We start from the raw sequence: 18,810 nt of genomic DNA, 5'->3' as shown, positions 1-18,810 counted from the left end.
CTTTGGTAGGAAGAATGGTAGGAAGGACTATTACTTACGTGGAGAAAAACTGCAGCAGGCGACGGTGCAGAGGGACCTCGGGGTCCTTGTGCATGAGTCGCAAAAACCCAGCTTGCAGGTGCAGCAGGTGGTCAGGAAGGCGAATGGGATGCTGGCCTTCATAGCGAGGGGGATTGAATATAAAAGTAGGGAGGTCTTGCTGCAGCTGTATAGGGCATTGGTGAGGCCGCAGCTGGAGTACTGTGTGCAGTTTTGGGCGCCGCACCTGCGCAAGGATATTTTGGCCCTGGAGGGAGTGCAGAGGAGGTTTACTAGGCTGATACCGGAGTTGAGGGGATTGAGCTATGAGGAGAGGCTGAATAAACTAGGCTTGTACTCGTTAGAGTTTAGAAGAATGAGGGGAGATCTCATTGAGACGTATAAGATGATGAATGGGATGGATAGGATAGAGGTGGAGAGACTCTTCCCGCTCAAAAAAGACAGTAGGACTAGGGGGCACAGCCTCAAGATAAAGGGGAGGCAGTTTAGAACGGAGTTGAGGAGGAACTTCTTCACTCAAAGGGTGGTGAATCTCTGGAATTCTCTGCCCGTTGAAGTGGTGGAGGCTGCCTCGCTAAATATTTTTAAGAAGCGGGTTGATGGGTTCTTGATAAGAGAGGGGATTAAGGGTTATGGGGAGAGGGCGGGAAAGTGGAACTGAGCCACAACAGATCAGCCATGACCTTATTGAATGGCGGGGCAGGCTCGAAGGGCTAGATGGCCTACTCCTGCTCCTATTTCTTATGTTCTTATGTTCTTATGTTAGGCAGCAAAGAGGAAAGAGAAATTTAATTAATTCCATTTGTAAATTAGGGCAAGATATCTGACAGTTTCTAACCCAGCCAATATGTACCCAACCCATATTGTAGACAAAGGACAAAGAACAGTACAGGACAAGAACAGGCCCTTCAAGCCTGCACTGATCACGATGCCTGCCTAAACTAAAACTGTATGCAGTTATGGAGTCCATATCCATCCATTCCCATCCTATTCATGTAATCGTCTGGATGCCCCTTAAATGCCACTATTGTACCTGCTCCCACCACCTACCGGGCAGCACGTTCCAGACATTCACTACACTTTGTGTAAAAAAATTGCCTCATACATTTCCTCTAAACTTTTGCCAGTTTGAGGGAACTGTGGACCTGCAAGCCCAGATCCCTGCATCAGAAAACCTCAAATTTGTCTGAGCATCGACAAGTTTATACAATCTAAATTACAGTACAGCACTCCTGCAAAAACATCCAGCGACCTAAAGGTCAAGAACTAGAATGGGGTCCTGCCCTATTTAGTTGATTTACTCTTCAAGTTGTCAGATCTTCAAACTGAAGAATAGGAATCCATTCTTGGAACCTAAAGTCTTCATGAAAAAAGTCAGTTAAATCATGCGAGTTGGTTGCAAGGTCCTATATCTCAATTGTCAAACACCTATCATGCTTCTAGTTGCTATACTGGATTCTGAGGGGTCTTGACAGGCGAGATGTGGAGAGGATGTTTCCTCTTGTGGGAGAATCTAGAGCTAGGGGTCACTGTTTTAAAATAAGTGTTGCCCACTTAAAACAGAGATGAGGAAAGCATTTTCAGTCAGAGGGCTGTGAGTCTTTGGAACTCTCTTCCTAAGGCGGTGGTGGAAGCAGAGCCTTAAAGGCAGAGATGGATGGGTTATTGGTAAGCAAGAGGGTGATAGGTTATCAGCTATAGGCAAGATGCAGATCTGAGGTTATCAGCCATGATTTTACTGATTGGTAGAATAGTCTTGAAGGGCTGAATGGTCTAATCCTGCTCCTTGTTCATATGCTCATATTTCTACTACACAAAAGCAGCTTCTACTCTACTAATATGACATTACTCATATGAAATTTCCTCCACCTGCCATTAGTTAATTCCCCTCGGAGTGAGACAGCCAATTTAATTTAATTTTGACTAATTTTATGCACAATCCCATTACCACTTAAAGTGGTCTAAAGCTGTCCCAAATTTGTTTCACTTTGGCTCCTTACCTATGAAAACCTTAGGAAACACTCATCTCATCTGAATAGGCCTGGATCTAAACCAAAAAGGCAAGGCTGGTGTGCCAACCATAACATCCAGTCTCAAGAAAAGCGCCTTGACCTAACAAAGAATCACACCTCAAATAGTAACTCGTCTTTTTAGTCAAGTTGATATCCATTTCCAGCATTTTCCGCTCTTGTTCAAAGGATAGAGGTTGGGATTTTTCTAACCCCACTGCGGCAGGATGAAGGACCAGCCAAATATCTTTTGGCTTTTAGCAGCACGGGACGATGTGGTGGCAGGCGGGACTGGAAAATCTCACCAAGAGACTGAGCACTTCAGCAAATATAAAGATGATTGGAGAAAGAGGTGCCTTTGTTCAAGATAAGTCCTGTCTGGCTAATCTATTTGAATTTTGAGGATGTCATAGAATCCCCATAGTGCAGGAGGAAGCCATTCAGCCCATCAGGTCCCACTAACTGTCCAACAGATCATCTTACCCAGGCACTCTGCCCGTAGCTTCATGTTTTTACCCTGCTAATCCCCCTAAGCTACACATCTTGGGACACCGAGGGGCAATTTAACATGGCTAATCCATCTAGCCTGTACATCTTTGGAGTGTGGGATGAAAGCCGAACACCCAGACGAAACCCACACAGACACGGGGAGACGTGCAAACTCCACACAGACAGTTACCTGAGGCTGGAATCTAACCCGGGTCCCTGGCACTATGAAGCAGCAGTGCTAACCACTGTGCCACCATTAATCTAATTATTCTCTCTGACGGGGAATCACAAAAATCTGGGCGTGAGCATGAGGTTACAGTCCGAACATTTAGGAGGAAAATCAAGCAGCATCTTTTCATCACAAAATGAATTGGAAATTGGAAGCTCTTTTCTTCAAAATGCTATGAATGCTGGAATCATCAGCAAAATGGGAGCAGCCTTGAGGGGCTGAATGGTTTGCTCCTGTTATAGGGTCCTAAAACAAGCATGTGTTGATTTTTTAAAATGTTGCATTCACATTGATTCTTTTTCCTGTACTTTCGGAAGGCGTTTACTTTCAAATGTCCCATCCACATTTTAAAGAATTCACACAAAGTTTCTTCATGTCTCCAAATCCCATTCTACGATGAGAGGTTAAAAGGGCAACTTACACTCCAGCTTGTACCATAACAGCTCTTATACCCAGTCTCTACAAGTGCCTGAGAATAACCTAGAGTCATGGTTCCACATTTTCCTTCCTCACCCTGACGGCGCTGCAGAGTTTTGGATCTTGCTGTGCCAGTTCATGGTAGATGTGAACATATCTCCAATCACTTCCAAGGGCAGCTTAGCAGAGAGCAGCTGCACCAACAACTCACCTTACATCAAGAAAAGAGACTTTTTTTTCGAAATTTGCTCACTATTCACTTGAAGAATGTCAAATGGTCTCCATCTTTGGGCTTTTGGCTACTTGGATCTGTAAGCGCAAAGCCTTTTGGAACCAGTAAACTACACACTCATGAAATGTTGACAAAATAGGCAGTGACAGGAACATCTCATGCAATACTACAGGTGAAGTAGCAGCAACATTAGGAAACACAAGTGACACCACCAATATGGGACACAATTCATCACATGCATTTATATTTGCATTGGCAAGGCTCTAACCGTTTAATTGGCTTGTCTTCCACCAGGTAATTCCCTATCACTGAACCTCTCTTCAAAAGAGGCTTTTTGCTGGGGGAAGTCTGCAAATCAAAATAAATCCACAATAGTTAATCCAAGCATATCTGTGATGGAAAAAGAAAGAAATAACATTATTCTTAGCAGACAATAGTACTTAATTACTGACCAAAAAGAAGCATATTCAACGTCCCAAAGCTTTCCACTGCCTAGCATTCAGTCACTTCTCATTCATTTTCTATTGGTACTGATTGTTGCCATAAGGTTTTGTGCCATCAGACTAATTATGCCATTTAAGAAAGTACTGAATAGGTCACATCGACCTGGCAAGCAGGGCCACCGTTGCCTCTTATTGTTGTTATTCAAGTAGTTTTACCAATGTTTGGAAACAACAACAGAATTAGAATTACATAAATCTTAGAATCCCTACAGTGCAGAAGAAGCCATCACTAACAATCCTACCCAGGCCCTATCCCCGTAATCCCAACCAACCCCTGCTAATCCCCTGACACTAAGGGGCAATTTATCATGGCCAATCCACCTGACCTGCACATCTTTGGACTGTGGAAGGAAATCGCAGCACCCAGAGGAAACCAAGGGAGAATGTGTAAACTCCACACAGACAGTGACTTGAGGCCTAGGTTCCTGGCACTGTGAGGCAGAAGCGGTAACCACTGTGCTGCCTATTTAATTCTATCCTGGTCCAGAAATGTCATCAAGTTTCTAGACATTGTAAAGTTATGCTGCTCTTCAGAAAATGGCAGGGATCTGCGAAGGGAAATCACCTCCAGCTTGCCGGTGTGTTATACAGCCAGCCCTTCTTTAAACACAAAGGTACAGGTTCTACCAAGCACATTCAGGTGAACAATTTTCACTCAGTCTCTGTGCTACAATAGCTTAAACAAAAATTAATCTGCCAAGGTGAGATCAGAATTTGGCAGGATGAAGCTGAGGAATTTTGATTTGATTTATTGTCACATTGTATTTTTTTTATTAATTTGTTAATTAAATTGTGGTTCATGGACGTTGCTGGCTGGCCAACATTTATTGCCCATCTCTAGTTGCCCGATGGCAGTTGAGGGTCAACCACATTGCTGTGGCTCTGGAGTTACATGTAGGCCGGAACAGGTAAGTTTGGCAGATTTCCTTCCCTAAAGGATATTAGTGAATCAGAAGGGTTTATCTGGCAATCGACAATAGTTTCATGGTCATCAGTAGATTCTCAATACCAGATTTTTTATCTGCCATGGTGGGATTCAAACCCAGGTCCCCAAAACATTAGCTGAGTTTCTGGATTAATAATTTAGTGATAATGCTACTAGGCCATCGCCTCTCCTAATTAATATACAGTGAAAAGTATTGTTTCTTGTGTGCTATACAGACAAAGCATATCATTCATAGAGAAAGAAAGGAGAGAGTGCAGAATGTGGTTTTACAGTCATAGCTAGAGTATAGAGAAAGATCAACTTGATGCGAGGTAGGTCCATTCAAAAGTCTGATGGCAGCAGAGAAGATGTTTTTGAGTTGGTTGGTATGTGTCCTCAGAATTTTGTATCTTTTTCCTGATGAAAGAAGGTGTGTGAAGTCCTTGATTATGCTGGCTGCTCTTCCGAAGCAACGGGAAGTCTAGACAGTGTTAGTGGATGGGAGGCTGGTTTGAGTGATGGACTGAGCTTTATTAACGGGAGAGTAACATATATTTAAAAATCCTGCCCTTCAGTTCTGCCTTCACTACAGTTCACAGATTACTAGTGGAGATCAACACAATATAAATCCATACCTTCATCCCCCTCTCCCACTAAAAAACAAAGGGAGGTCTATAGAGAATGAGAAAGTCATAGGAACCAGTGTGAAAACTGATGCAGACTAACAGCCACACATTGGCTTTTTACACCAGTTTAAAGCTATCAATTTATTCAAAATTGGTTCTCTAGATTCCAGCATTATTATGCAAGTAAATCCAGGCAGTTGGAATGGATGTTTGCTTTGAGAAATACATCAACATTTAATAAAATGGATTCTTTGAGAGAGTCACTATTTGACATTGATATGATCAGAGAGTGCAAGAACACATCTCCAAGCCACTGGCTCGAGGCTAACACTGGCAAATACCTAGAGGATCAACTCTTCAACTGGGAATGTTACAGGGACACAGAAGAACAATAAGATAAATCATTAACAACACAAGATGTAACCTGCAAAACAAAAATACAAAAACGCATAGCAAATTAGCCTTTTGCTGATAAACAGCTGTAAAAGAACTGCAACGGTGGAGACTTTGGGTTTGTTTTGCCCATTTCAAAATCAGGGAAACAGTAAAATATTCCATCTGCTGGAAATATCAAAAAGATCAAGGAGCATCTGTGGAGAGACAAACAGAGTAAACATATCAGGTTGACTCAAGTTCTTGTACAAAGAAGGATACCAGCTTCTTTTAAATACTTGAAACACTTAAAGATGGCAAGAGTAGTATTTTGCAACTCATCCAAATTTAGCTTTCTTTCCTTAGAATCAATGATCACATCCAACACAAGTTCTAGACCTTCAATTCTCTGGAAACAGTCTCCATTTTGAATCAACATGCTGTTGATAACATCTGATTAGAATCCTGTTTGCAGCTCACTCATGACCGTCCAATATCCAATGTATACGAACTTCTGAATCCTCAGTTAGATCCCAACCTGTAATATCTTCCTGAGTATCCATTATACAGTAGAGAAAATGGGCCTGATTTGAAGTCATTTAAATTCCACCCACTTGTACAGCGTTGGAATTGGACTCAAAAGTTCTGACTTTATATTGCCTGTGGAAAACCTTTCCTGTTGAAAGCACAGTTTGGAAAATTTGGCCATGAAATGCGTACAATTAACTCTGACCAAGAAAACAGACAAGGCAAATTCAGAAAGTCGGACATAAATGGATTTCAATCTACAAATTAGTCAACATGTCAGGAATCAACTCTTTGATCTTTGAAATGAGCAGGCACCTTTTTAAAGCATTTCCCTAATTTAGTATCTCAACTGGCTTGGTGTCAAATCTTGTCCCGCGAGTTGGGATGTTTACAACATTAAGGATGCTATATGAATGCAGGTTGTGATTGTTGATAAGAACATTCAATTGGAAATAGATCAAGATTTTACAGTACCACGTGGAACCCATGCTATAAGTGTGGCAAATTAAAACAAACATTGCAAGGTTTGTTAACATCAAAAATTTTTATTATCAAAAAACCAGCGTATTGGGGGTGCTTCCCTCAAATAGGTTTACACATGGAGGTATTCATTTATAAATCCTTCATCAAAATGTATACATGTTATGCAGTTCTTTCAATCTTCGTAATGATTTAATATTTCATGCAATTAAAAAATAAGATAACCTAGTATAGTTTAAATAATTTATGTCTAGAAATTTATAAACTTTTAGCTTGCATTATATAATAAACAGTTTGATTTTCATTGCATTTGACTTCACACAATCAATTCACCATGACTGAGTGTTGGTCAGACCAGTAGACATTGGGAACGTGTTAATGTACCTATTTTGTTCGTGGTGGTTGAAGCAGCTCTCTAGCTATGGCGGGGAAGGGTAAAGATGTAATTTTGAATTGTAAATATACAAGATTTCTGAGGTAGATTAGAGGATGTTCTTTATGCTGAGAGTGAAGAGAATAGGAAAACAGGATTGCAAGCAAAAGATAGTTTAAAAAAAAATCACACAGTGTCCTAAGGGAGAAACTCAAACCGCCTGGGGGTTGACACCACATAGTGCACCAGAGTCATAACGGCCATGATTTTACTGGCTTGCCCTGCAAATCAATGGGTGCAGCAAGCCGGTAAAATCATGCGAGAGCCGAGAAATCAGGACTGCGCCTGATCTTGCGATCTTACCAGAAGCAGATTTCCGGCGAGAAGCTAGATAAATTATTCAGTTAAATGATGATTGACATGTCTTTAGTGAGCTTAGTCATCTGGGCTCACTTGTGGCCTCACCGGGAGAGGGTCTCTTAAGCGAGGAGAACACCTGCTCCTCATGAACAGGGCACAGTCGCATTACCCTTCGCCGGTAGAAGCAAAGGGCATTGAGGCTGCTCAGGGAGGCCAAGGGCAAGGGGCTGCCTTTGGGCAAAAAAGGGGGGGGTGCCCATGGGCAGTGCCAGACTGACACCTTGGCACTCCCCATCAGGCAGTGATAGGAGCAGGGTGGCCCACTGTGCACTCTACCAGTGATCGGGGTTGGGGGGAGGTCAGCTGCCACTCTGCAGCTGCTTTCAGTGTGGGGGTATGCGACTGGTCTATGCAGCAGGGGGGTGGGGGAGGGCATTGGGGGCTACATGTTCAGGCAGTGTGGGGCTTCCCTGATCACAGTTGAGGGTGGCAGGGGTTGGGGGGGGGAGGTATTTGATTCAGCCTGGCTGCAACAGCAGAGGCCTGACAGCTCTTTCTCTCTCTGTGGCCTTTACTGTTGGAATTGCACAACATTTGCAATTGCTCCCCCTGCTGCTGGCTGCCTGTAGTTGCTAGAAACAGTCCAGCCCATTTTTTCATGCACTATTTGCACAAGATTGGGAGTTTAAAAAAAACCCAAAGAAAAGATCTGCAACTCTCCCATTTTCATGCTAGTTGGACACTTAAAATTTGTTTCTCGTAAAATTCCACCCATCGCATCAAACATGATTAATAAAAAGGTTATCAGCAGGTATCCTAGGCCTCCAGAGCACTTTACTATAAAATCTATCTGGAGTTGAGAAAAGCAAGAGTATAGTCACTTCAAAGTTCTCAGAACATCCACATTGTAACTAGCTAGGCACTGGAGCTCTGTCTCAGAAAGTGGCTGCTGTGTAAACATCTGGGACAAGTTCATCGGTTATGTACTGTTAGGATCTGCTGCACAGCTGAATGTCTGAATATGAGAAGAATTGGCAAACAAATATTGACTAAAATACTCCCTTCCTCGGTGTAAGGGTGGGAATAAAGGATGAAAGAATCTATTGTTCATGGTCTTGAAAATGGAGCTGTTGCAACTGGACAGCAGCTCTAGGAGCTACAGTACATGAATATGTCCTAATCTTTGAAACTCCTAGAAAAATCATCTTATTTCCTATGGGTGTCTTGTGGGTAGTAAGTCATTGGCATGAATTACACACTTGTCGCACAAAGTCGATGGGGCCCAAAGCAGATGTAGATCTGCTCCTGGACAAGACTGCGTTGTCAATGCAATTTCCCGCTAGGTAGCCAATTAAGGCCAGTCAGAATGCAAGACCCATTGGGCAGGCCGGAAAAGGAGTCGGGGCAAGGATGAGCTGGGTGCCAAGGTCAATGGGGGCCTACAATTCTGGCAGCATCACCCTGAAGACTGCCAGGGGTTGTGGGGAAGACTGCGGGAGCATTCTTCATAAGATCAAAGAACAAATATCTGCAGCGCTAATTGCCTCAGCGCCCGACGGGCACAGAAGGCAAGAGGGTAAGTGCGGCAGGCACTTTGTCCCCCATTTCACAGACAAGTGCCTGGACATCCTCACAAAGAAGGTGACATTCATGTGTCCAGGGGTGGAAGAGGAAGTTGCCGCTCATCACAAAGAAGTCATGGATAAAGGTGGCCACCCAGGTCAGTGGTCACGATGTGATGTGCCAAACATGAATACATTTCTTCAAAAGGTTTAACGATCTACTGCATTCGGCAAGAGTGAGCACTGAGATGGCATAGAACAGTATGGGTGGCCAATCCTCATCACCCTCAGGGGTGTAAGAGTGTGTGTGTCAAATTGCACTGAAGTCTGCATCAACCAAGGCTGAGCGACTGACAACTTGTCCTGAATGTATTAAAGGTGTGCCCAGAACCTGGCTCTCAGGGGCACTGGGTCCAGACTGGAAAGGTGCTGCAGAAAGAGGGAGCACTAATAATAAAATCTCTTCTTCCCTTTCAGCAGACAAGTCTTGCTGCAGCAGAACCACACAGAATGGTTGGTGAGGAGGCCAATCTTCTTGTACTCGGTCACTATGAGAGGGACACCCGAGGACTAGAACGCCATTGCAGAGCTCGTTTCATCAGATGTAGTCAGGCAGGGGTCTCGGAGAAAGGTAAGAATGCAATACACAGTGAGACAAGGAAGAGCAAAAATTGCTGGGTCTACTTAGCTGAAATGGAGCTGTCAAAGCGCTAGTGCCATTGATCAAGATGACACTATGATTGCCGTGCTCCATTGTCTCATTAGCCTGTCTAGCACGCACATTGACACATTCTCTTCCTTCTACAAATCCGCAAGAGGCTCCAGGGACCCCGAGGATCTCCCTTTAATCCCAGAGGACACACTCACATCTGCACCCACGTCACACTCTCCCTCTGAACCAGGCAGTAGTGCAAAGACCAGCACATCAGTGAGCTTAAAGTTCATCGGCTCCCATGGTGTTGCACAGTGAGGAGTGGGTGCCAGCTGGAGCCCAGGAATATGCTGGTGTGAGGGAGATGATTAGCCTCTGGAGTAGTCCATCAGGTGCAGAGACTTGATGTCCAGTGGGATGTTGTGGGTAGATTGGGTGGAGATCTCAGCGTGCCTGCATGCCACGGTCTTGGTCATGAAGAGAGTGAGCCATGCATTCACACTAACCTCAGCCTGCTCCATTGAGAGTGGGGCGACTCTCATGGAGAGGCAGCCCCATCAGGCTTCCGGAGGTGGAGTTCGAACCTGCAGGCTCTCACACAGGCAATGATCTTAGGAGGTCACTGCCAGTGTGCGAGATGGTTGAAGCAACAAGTCTGCCTGCTAGGTGCCATCCGTCAATGGTCAGCAGGGAGATCCAAATATATCTCATGCAGGCGGACAAGCTGAATGCTGCCTCTGAGGACACTTCTCAGGGTGCTCTGGAGGAGGGCAGCAGATCTTCTGCGCCTTCTTCTGGTAACAGTCACATCTGATGATCGAGGGCCCAGCCATGGGCCTGGATGCTCCTCCCCAGGATCAGGTTCCACTGGCCAGAGGATGGCTGCCAATGTAGAAAATCAGTTTAAGACAACTTGAGCATAATCAAGGCTAATCACTAATGACTTTATTTCAGTCCATATTTCTAAACTCTCCTGATGGTAAAACACCAAAAAATTACAAGTTTATTTTTGTTTCTTTGAATATTACATAAACATTGATCTTGCTGTACTGGCTTGAGTATGCATGATGGTTCTTGTAGGTGTGGGTGGGTGGAAGGGGCTTTAATTGCAGAGACTGCAGTTGGAATTGGAGATCTTGAGTTTGTGCATCACAATGTCCTGTATGGAGACAGCGTCCTTGACATGAGCTGGAAGCAAGGTACCCATCATCAAGACCGTCCTGACATCCCTGCCTCTCTGAAGTTTCCGAACTTGCTTCCATGTCTTCACCTTGTTCCTCCTCGGCTCCTCATCAATCCCATTAGTAGATTCATCCTCTGCAGTTGCCTTGTGATCCTCAGACTCCAGAGGGTTCCCCTTGACAGAGCCAAATTGTGCAAAGCACAGCAGGCAATGACTATAAGCGCCACGTGCTCTGCAGGATACTGTAATGCTTTGCTTGATCAGTCCAGGCATCTGAACTGCATGTTCAGCAGACAAATGGTCCTCTCTACCACTGCCCTAGTGGAGGCATGATACCTGTTGTATCTTTCGTCCACCTCTGTCCTTGGGTGCCAGAGTGGATTCATGAGCCACCCATTTCAAGGAATAGCCCTGGTCACCCAGGAGCCATCCATCCAAACAAGAAGAAGCGATGAACAGCCTTGACACTTGTGCGTGTCACAGAAGGTAAGCATGAAGTGAGCTACCAGCGTAATGGGTACAGGCTTGCAACATCTCTGTCTTGTGGTTGCAGATAACCTGAATGTTCACTGAATGTTCAATTCTGGTTCACAAAGTTTCCTGGCTCACCTGCAGGTGCCTTGATGACCATGTGAGGACAGTCAGTGGCACACTGAATACGGGGAACGTTGCTACAAAGCCTTTGGTTCTCTCAGCCTGGCTGTCCTGTCAGGAATGGATGAATGTCATCACCTGCCATAACAGAACGTCAGTAACAGACTTGACACAACTTCACTATGGATTCACTACACAGATCTGCCACTGAGCCTTGGAAAGAACCAGTGGGCATAGAAGTTGAGGGCCACTGTGGCCCTCTCAGCCACTGGCATGGCATGACCACCCATGCAGTTGGAAGGCCACTTTTGGTTTAATCATCTGGCAGACGCGGGTTGATGGGTTTTTGATAAGAGAGGGGATTAAGGGTTATGGGGAGAGGGCGGGAATGTGGAACTGAGCCACGACAGATCAGCCATGATCTTATTGAATGGCGGGGCAGGCTCGAAGGGCTAGATGGCCTACTCCTGCTCCTATTTCTTATGTTCTTATGTTCTTATATCGTGGTGATAATATCTCTAGAGGGGCAGAGCCTCATTCGGCACTGAACCTCAGACATGTTGAGGTAGTCAGAGCACTTCCTGTAGACGCTGGCTGCAGCGTAGTGGCATCTCCTGCAGACCCTTCTGCCTCACCCTGCCTATGGGCCCCGCACTCTCTTTGCCCGTGTCTCTCCTCTCGCTGATTGCTCCCTGGGATACTGCCTGCCTCCTCTCTCTCTCAGCCCTCTCTTCTTTCTTAGATGAGATTGCAATAGCTGGGTATACAATCTCCATGATCAGAAATGCATGAGGCTCTATCTCATGCACATAATTCAGGTGAAATCTTCAGACAAAGAGGGCAAGAAAAAGTATTCCAAAAGAAAGCCCGTCACACATGGAATGCACCAAAAATGACAGAGAAACTCCTCAAGTCACACAGGTTTCACAGCAGAAAACTCTAACCTGAAGACACAGCACTGGATTTTCCAGCCACACTTGGCCAAAGATCGGAAAATCTCGCTTGCAGTCAATGGACCTTTGTATGGTCCGTGTCTTGCCTGCTACAATTCCCTTGGCGGGTGGGACAGGAAAATTCCGTCCATGGAGTCTTTGCACTGAGGGTCTTTTAACCCACCCTTGGATGAGAAATCAAGGAAAACATGTTGGCCACAAAAATGCACAGCAATGTAAAACTGTTTTCAATTGGGAAATGAACAGCCTTAATTGATCCTTTAAGAGTCAGTGGCACCTTTCTCACTCCCATGCATACCCAGAGACAGTAATATCACTCACATGCATAATGATGTCGGAACACTTGTCTTATCACATAATTTCACTGGAGTTTGGTTTGGGCATGTGCCCATTTTCTTCACATTAAATTCTGCCCATTACGTTTGCATATAACTTGCCTTTTTGCCTCTGCAGTTATCATGGATTCTTAGGTCAAAAATAATGTAGGTAAGCAGCTGCCGCACAGTTCTACCCTCAAGTAGCTATAAAGAAGCAGTTTATACAAGGACACTTGCACCAGAAGATAATATACCAGCCCAATCGTTGACAAATATTCAACAATGAATGCTGAATTTTTGAGAAAAACCCTATCAGGAATGTAAATGACCACATTTGATGTGCTGAGAAAAAAAGAGGCAAAAGTTAAAATAGTTAACAATTTCACCCCGGACAGCCAGCGACTGAGACTGCTGTCGGAAACAGTCAGTGAATCAAAGCCGCGATTCAGAATAAGGTTTTGAACACAGAACAGAAAGAGTTGAGGGAAATCACCAATTCAGAATGGTAGGATATGCATCCAAATTTCTTAAAGAGACAGAGTGATGAGATGATATTCTTCCCTCCTGTAATGTCCTTGTGCATGAGTCGCAAAAACCCAGCCTGCAGGTGCAGCAGGTGGTCAGGAAGGCGAATGGGATGCTGGCCTTCATTGCGAGGGGGATTGAATATAAAAGTAGGGAGGTCTTGCTGCAGCTGTATAGGGCATTGGTGAGGCCGCAGCTGGAGTACTGTGTGCAGTTTTGGGCGCCGCACCTGCGCAAGGATATTTTGGCCTTGGAGGGAGTGCAGAGGAGGTTTACTAGGCTGATACCGGAGTTGAGGGGGTTGAGCTATGAGGAGAGGCTGAATAAACTAGGCTTGTACTCGTTAGAGTTTAGAAGAATGAGGGGAGATCTCATTGAGACGTATAAGATGATGAATGGGATGGATAGGATAGAGGTGGAAAGACTCTTCCCGCTCAAAAAAGACAGTAGGACTAGGGGGCACAGCCTCAAGATAAAGGGGGGGCGGTTCAGAACGGAGTTGAGGAGGAACTTCTTCACTCAAAGGGTGGTGAATCTCTGGAATTCTCTGCCCGTTGAAGTGGTGGAGGCTGCCTCGCTAAATATTTTTAAGAAGCGGGTTGATGGGTTTTTGATAAGAGAGGGGATTAAGGGTTATGGGGAGAGGGCGGGAAAGTGGAACTGAGCCACGACAGATCAGCCATGATCTTATTGAATGGCGGGGCAGGCTCGAAGGGCCAGATGGCCTACTCCTGCTCCTATTTCTTATGTTCTTATGTTCTTATGTTCTTATGTTCTTAATGTGCATTATCAAATGAATTCCTTGCTGAAGTCTTCACAAATAGAGGCTGAGTATCTTTCAAATCCAGTCACTTCAGTTGAAAAATCTGTAATAACTACAGATGGCAATAAAGTAACATAAGGAATTATTGCCTGCAGAAAATTAGATTTTCTTTTCCCCCAGGGATTTCTTGTAATGTACTTTCTAGAGCTGGGAAGTTAAAACAAGCCTTGCTTCAATTCAGTGAGTAATGGATTCTTACCTTCCTTCCCACCCTTACAATGATTAAGGGCAGATTTTAATCAAAATAAAAGTGAAATACTGCAGATGCTGGAATCTGAAACAAAAAATGCTGAAAAATCTCAGCAGGTCTGACAGCATCTGGGGAGAGAGAACACAGGTAAAGTTGAGAGTCTGGGTTACCCTCCAACCAGGCTCGAAACATTACCCCGCCACAGGTGTTCTCTCTCCCCAGATGCTGTCAGACCTGCTGAGATTTTCCAGCATTTTCTGCTTTTGTTTCAGATTTTAATCGATATTTGTTTGCCAGTACCTTTTTATTAAAATCAACTGTGAACCAATTCCTAGAAATGCATAAAAAGTGAAGCCGTCCTGGGACATTTGTACATCGGCCACTTTCACGGAGAGCGAAGAGTTGGAAGGAGTATTATTTTCAGATATTGCAATTTGGTGTCCCACTAAATTTTGAGCTATATGACACATTGGCAAATTCATCAATACTGAACCTAGCTACAGCTCTGGATATATCCTTTCTCATGCATCTTAAAAGAGAGGGACTGACGTAGAATATAATAATACACTTGAAGCCAGACTATGATCTTCCCAAACTGTCCTCTATCCACAATTACCAAAAATCTTGCCTTCTGGAAACCGTTAGGGAGATTAAAAGAAAATGTTAAAAACAATTGTTCTTGCAATGCTTTTTGAAAACTCCAAAGTGCAAGGGAATAAAGTTGATACAATCAAGACTGTTGAATATAGTTAGCTATCTTCTAGCGAAGACTATCTGTGAGGCACATCGTTATGAGATTTGGTTTTTATTTTTCTATCTTCCTCTAAAGGATTATCCTTCATGTCAATCAATCTTCCTCATCTGCGAGGACCTTAAAATATACATGACTGGGCATACAGCAGTGATATATTTGTCATGTAATAAACATAACAGGTTAATGACCCAATATGAACTGTACCCATCCAGCCATGAAATATCCCTTCTACATAGCCTGAAGCTGTGGTTATGGGATAGTACATAAAAATACTCTGAAAAGCTCTGCTTTACACAGGAAAAGTGGGAAACAGCAAACAATTTCTTTCAACAAAGCAATTTATTGCCAGTGTCCACTCTTCTCCCAATGGAAGACTGTACTTGGCAGCGTCCCACTAATTTCAGTTGTTAACATGTCAGACCGAATGATCTTGAGATAGATTTGAGCTAAAATCTGGTGGCAAATTATGAATGGAGATCATTAACATCACTTAACCATCACCTGGACCTTCTCAGCTTTACTTCTAAAGAATAAATAGAAAACAATTAAGCCCTCTCTTCGAATAACAGGTTGATTGGGTAAAACAGTTATATCATACTTGAAAATGTCTGGAGAACAATTAACGGACTTAAAAGCAAATGACAACCATAGTTAATAGCTCAATTTAGATGCCATGTTTCTGACAGTCACCATCACTCTCTTCCTAAACTTAGGGAAAAGGATTTAATCCTCATGTCGACAAAATAAAATACTACAGATGCTGGAAATCTGAAATAAAAACAGAAGATGCTGCAAATATTCAGCTTGTCAGGCAGCATCTGTGGACAGGAACAGAGTTAACGTTTCAGGCTGATGATGACTAAGGACGGGGAAGAAATGCCAGTGACACTCACATCCCATGAATGAATAAAAATAACTTAAATCATAAAATCCCCACAGTGCAGAGGGAGGCCATTTGGCCCATCAAATCTACACTGACCACAATCCCACCTAGGGCCTATTTCCACAAACCCATATATTTACTCTGCTAATCCCCTGACACTAGGGTCAATTTAGCATGGCCAATCAACCTAACCTGCACATCTTTGGACTGTGGGAGAAATCGGAGAACCCAGAGGAAACCCATGCAGACATGGGGAGGATATGCAAGCTCCACACAGACAGTGACCCTAGCCGGGAATCATACCCGGGTCCCTGGTGCTGTGAGGCAGCAGTGCCACCCCCTGTGCCACCCATTGGGCATTGAATGTTAAGTGAAAAACAATGTGAACCAAATTGAGTTACTTTTATACGTATGCATAATTTATATTGATAGGCCAATTTGTATGATACATAGAAATCATGCCATAGCTGATCCCAAAACAGGATTGAAACAAAGGGCATGGTGGTAAAACCAGAACCCATCAGTTCAGCTACCAAATCTGATATGTTCAACTTGCAAAGCAATTTTGTGACAATTTGCTCTACTTTTGCCCATCCATGTAATATGATATTTTAACAAGGGAGCAAATAGAGCTGGGGTCCTAGTTTGAAGGAACAGTCCATTGTGCGATATGAGTCACCATGTTTTTCTGTATGGTATATAGCTGTCACTTCAAAAAGTGAAACCTTTTCTGCCTCTGAAGAATCTTAGGTGGAGAGAAAGGTTTGGAGGCATTGCCCTTGATTAGCAGTTGCTTTTGCTTTCACCTTGCTCTGTCCCCTCTCCAGTCCAGTCTTGGCTGGAGTTGCTCACATCACCACTGCCGCTCCCCACCCAAAGATTCACCACATATCTTCCTTGCGCCTTCTCCTCATGGTGGGAGCACCTGGCCCTGTGTGCCTGTGCCCTGACAACAAAGAGCTGAAAGGCAATGGCAAGAGGTGACTCTTACATTGTCATCCCTGTGACCAGAGCTTTTCTGCCTATCAGCAGCACCAGACTTCAGTGCAAAATGGAAATGTGCTCCAGAAAGATTCCCTTGAGACAAATGTTAAAAATACTTGACAATTCTATAAAATACCGAATGGTTGCACACTGTATCAGGGTGATCAAAATGCACCCATATAGGGCCCGATTTCACCAATCGGAGCCTAAGGGCCGGATCCGGGCGTAATATGGAAATAAGCCCGGAATCCTCTGTGTAGGTCCCCCTTACGCTTCGTGCTGGCTCTGATCCAATCTGTACTGTGGTGGGGCTTAGTGCTGCTGGAATGCTCGGAGCTTTGAACTGCGCATGCACAGTTAGAAAAAAATCTGAAACAGCGCGCCCAGGCGTGAAAGAGAAAAACCGCAGAGAGAGCAGGTGTTGCGGGAGGTGATGGACTTAGGAGATTCTTGCAAACTGAAAATAATGTGGCATCTTCTTTGTGCTGCCTAATTATCTATGGGAAAGGTAATTAAATTACAACGTCCTAGTGAGCAATTAGTGACCTGTATAATACATTTGTGATCTGTAACTGGATTGTTGATGTCCCTGTACCTATGAGCCAGGTGCTCAAATGTTCAGAGCCATGTGGTAACTTGGAAGAATTGTCCCCTGTGGTGGAACTTGACTGGAAATAAGATTCAAGGAGATTACTAAATCTGGGAAATCAACCAGAGTGAAAAGAAGTTTGTATTGGCAACTCTTCTCTCACATTCCATGGCAGATGTGCCCCTACTTATGAATGTAATTTGTATGGGCAACATTGGGTGCAGCTAATCTGCCTCTGGAGCAGCCTTGGATCCTTTCTTTCATCTTGTTTCATCTGAGCATTGCACAGAATTAGAGGAATCCCTTTTGGAAGATAATGTCAAAATTATAATTGCAGGAACTAAAAACCCAACAGTCAAAAACTTGGGAAAATATTTCAAAATATGGATGGGGGGGGAGAGGCAGATTTTGAAATATTTTCCCAAGTTTTTGGCTGTCGGGTTTCACCACATGACTCTGAACATTTGAGCATCTGGCTCATAAGTGCAGGTCACTAATTGCTCACTAGGACATTGTAGTTTAGTTACCTTTCCCATAGATAATTAGGCAGCACAAAGAAAATGCTACATTATTTTCAGTTTGCAAGATTCTCCCAAGTCCATCTCCCCACCCCCCAACCAGAGATCCATCTGAGCCCCCCAACACCCTCCTCCAGCGGACGCCAGCGGAAGGACAGAACGGTGCTGCAGACTCTCAAAGGACCGCAGGTCGGAAGGATAGTGAAGGGAGACCAGTGATCGAGGTAGGTTAGGAGTGTGCTCTGCCAAAGGGGGGCCTGCCTCCCAGGGGGGTCCAATCGGGGATGGGGGTCTACCAGGATGGTTAGCAGAGGGTCTGCGAAGGATGGTCGAGGAGAATGGATTTTGGAGGTTCCCCTGTCGAATAGGAATCGGCTTCGGGTTTTTATTTTGCAGGTTGCTTACAGCGCAGATGTGGAACCGATCCGATGACAGTAAAGTGGGATTTGGTGGTAGAGTTGGGCGCGCTGTTCATTAAGTCGATTTAAATGCACGCTAATGTATTTAAATTGTCGGACTTCCTGTTTCGGGTGCGGACCAGATCTGCGCCCAAATCAGGCTTCGGGTGCAAATCGTGTTAAAGGCCCAACGCCCGAATTTACCATGATTTTGTGCCCAAAAATGGGCACAAATGTTTGGCAAAGTCGGGCCCGTAGTGTGCAAAGCGCATTGGACAGCAAAGATGTGCTGTGCATGTACCT

General features: G+C 44.3%; 1 protein-coding gene across 2 annotated transcripts in view; it reads right to left on the bottom strand.

The window, feature by feature from the left end:
• Positions 1-18,810, bottom strand: part of LOC145343922 (EF-hand calcium-binding domain-containing protein 4B-like) — a 163,623-nt gene that overhangs the window by 24,045 nt on the left and 120,768 nt on the right. For both annotated transcript variants that reach the window (XM_080190456.1, XM_080190455.1), the window contains one exon: positions 3,684-3,763. In XM_080190456.1, the coding sequence (XP_080046582.1) occupies positions 3,684-3,763 (80 nt within the window). The remainder of the gene's footprint in view (positions 1-3,683; positions 3,764-18,810) is intronic.

The sequence above is a fragment of the Carcharhinus amblyrhynchos genome, chromosome 6 (assembly GCF_965287045.1).
Source record: "Carcharhinus amblyrhynchos chromosome 6, sCarAmb.v2.hapA, whole genome shotgun sequence".
In the NCBI taxonomy this organism is placed as follows: domain Eukaryota; kingdom Metazoa; phylum Chordata; class Chondrichthyes; order Carcharhiniformes; family Carcharhinidae; genus Carcharhinus; species Carcharhinus amblyrhynchos.
Note: the sequence above shows the minus strand (reverse complement) of the source record. Positions and strands in the feature narration are given on the sequence as shown.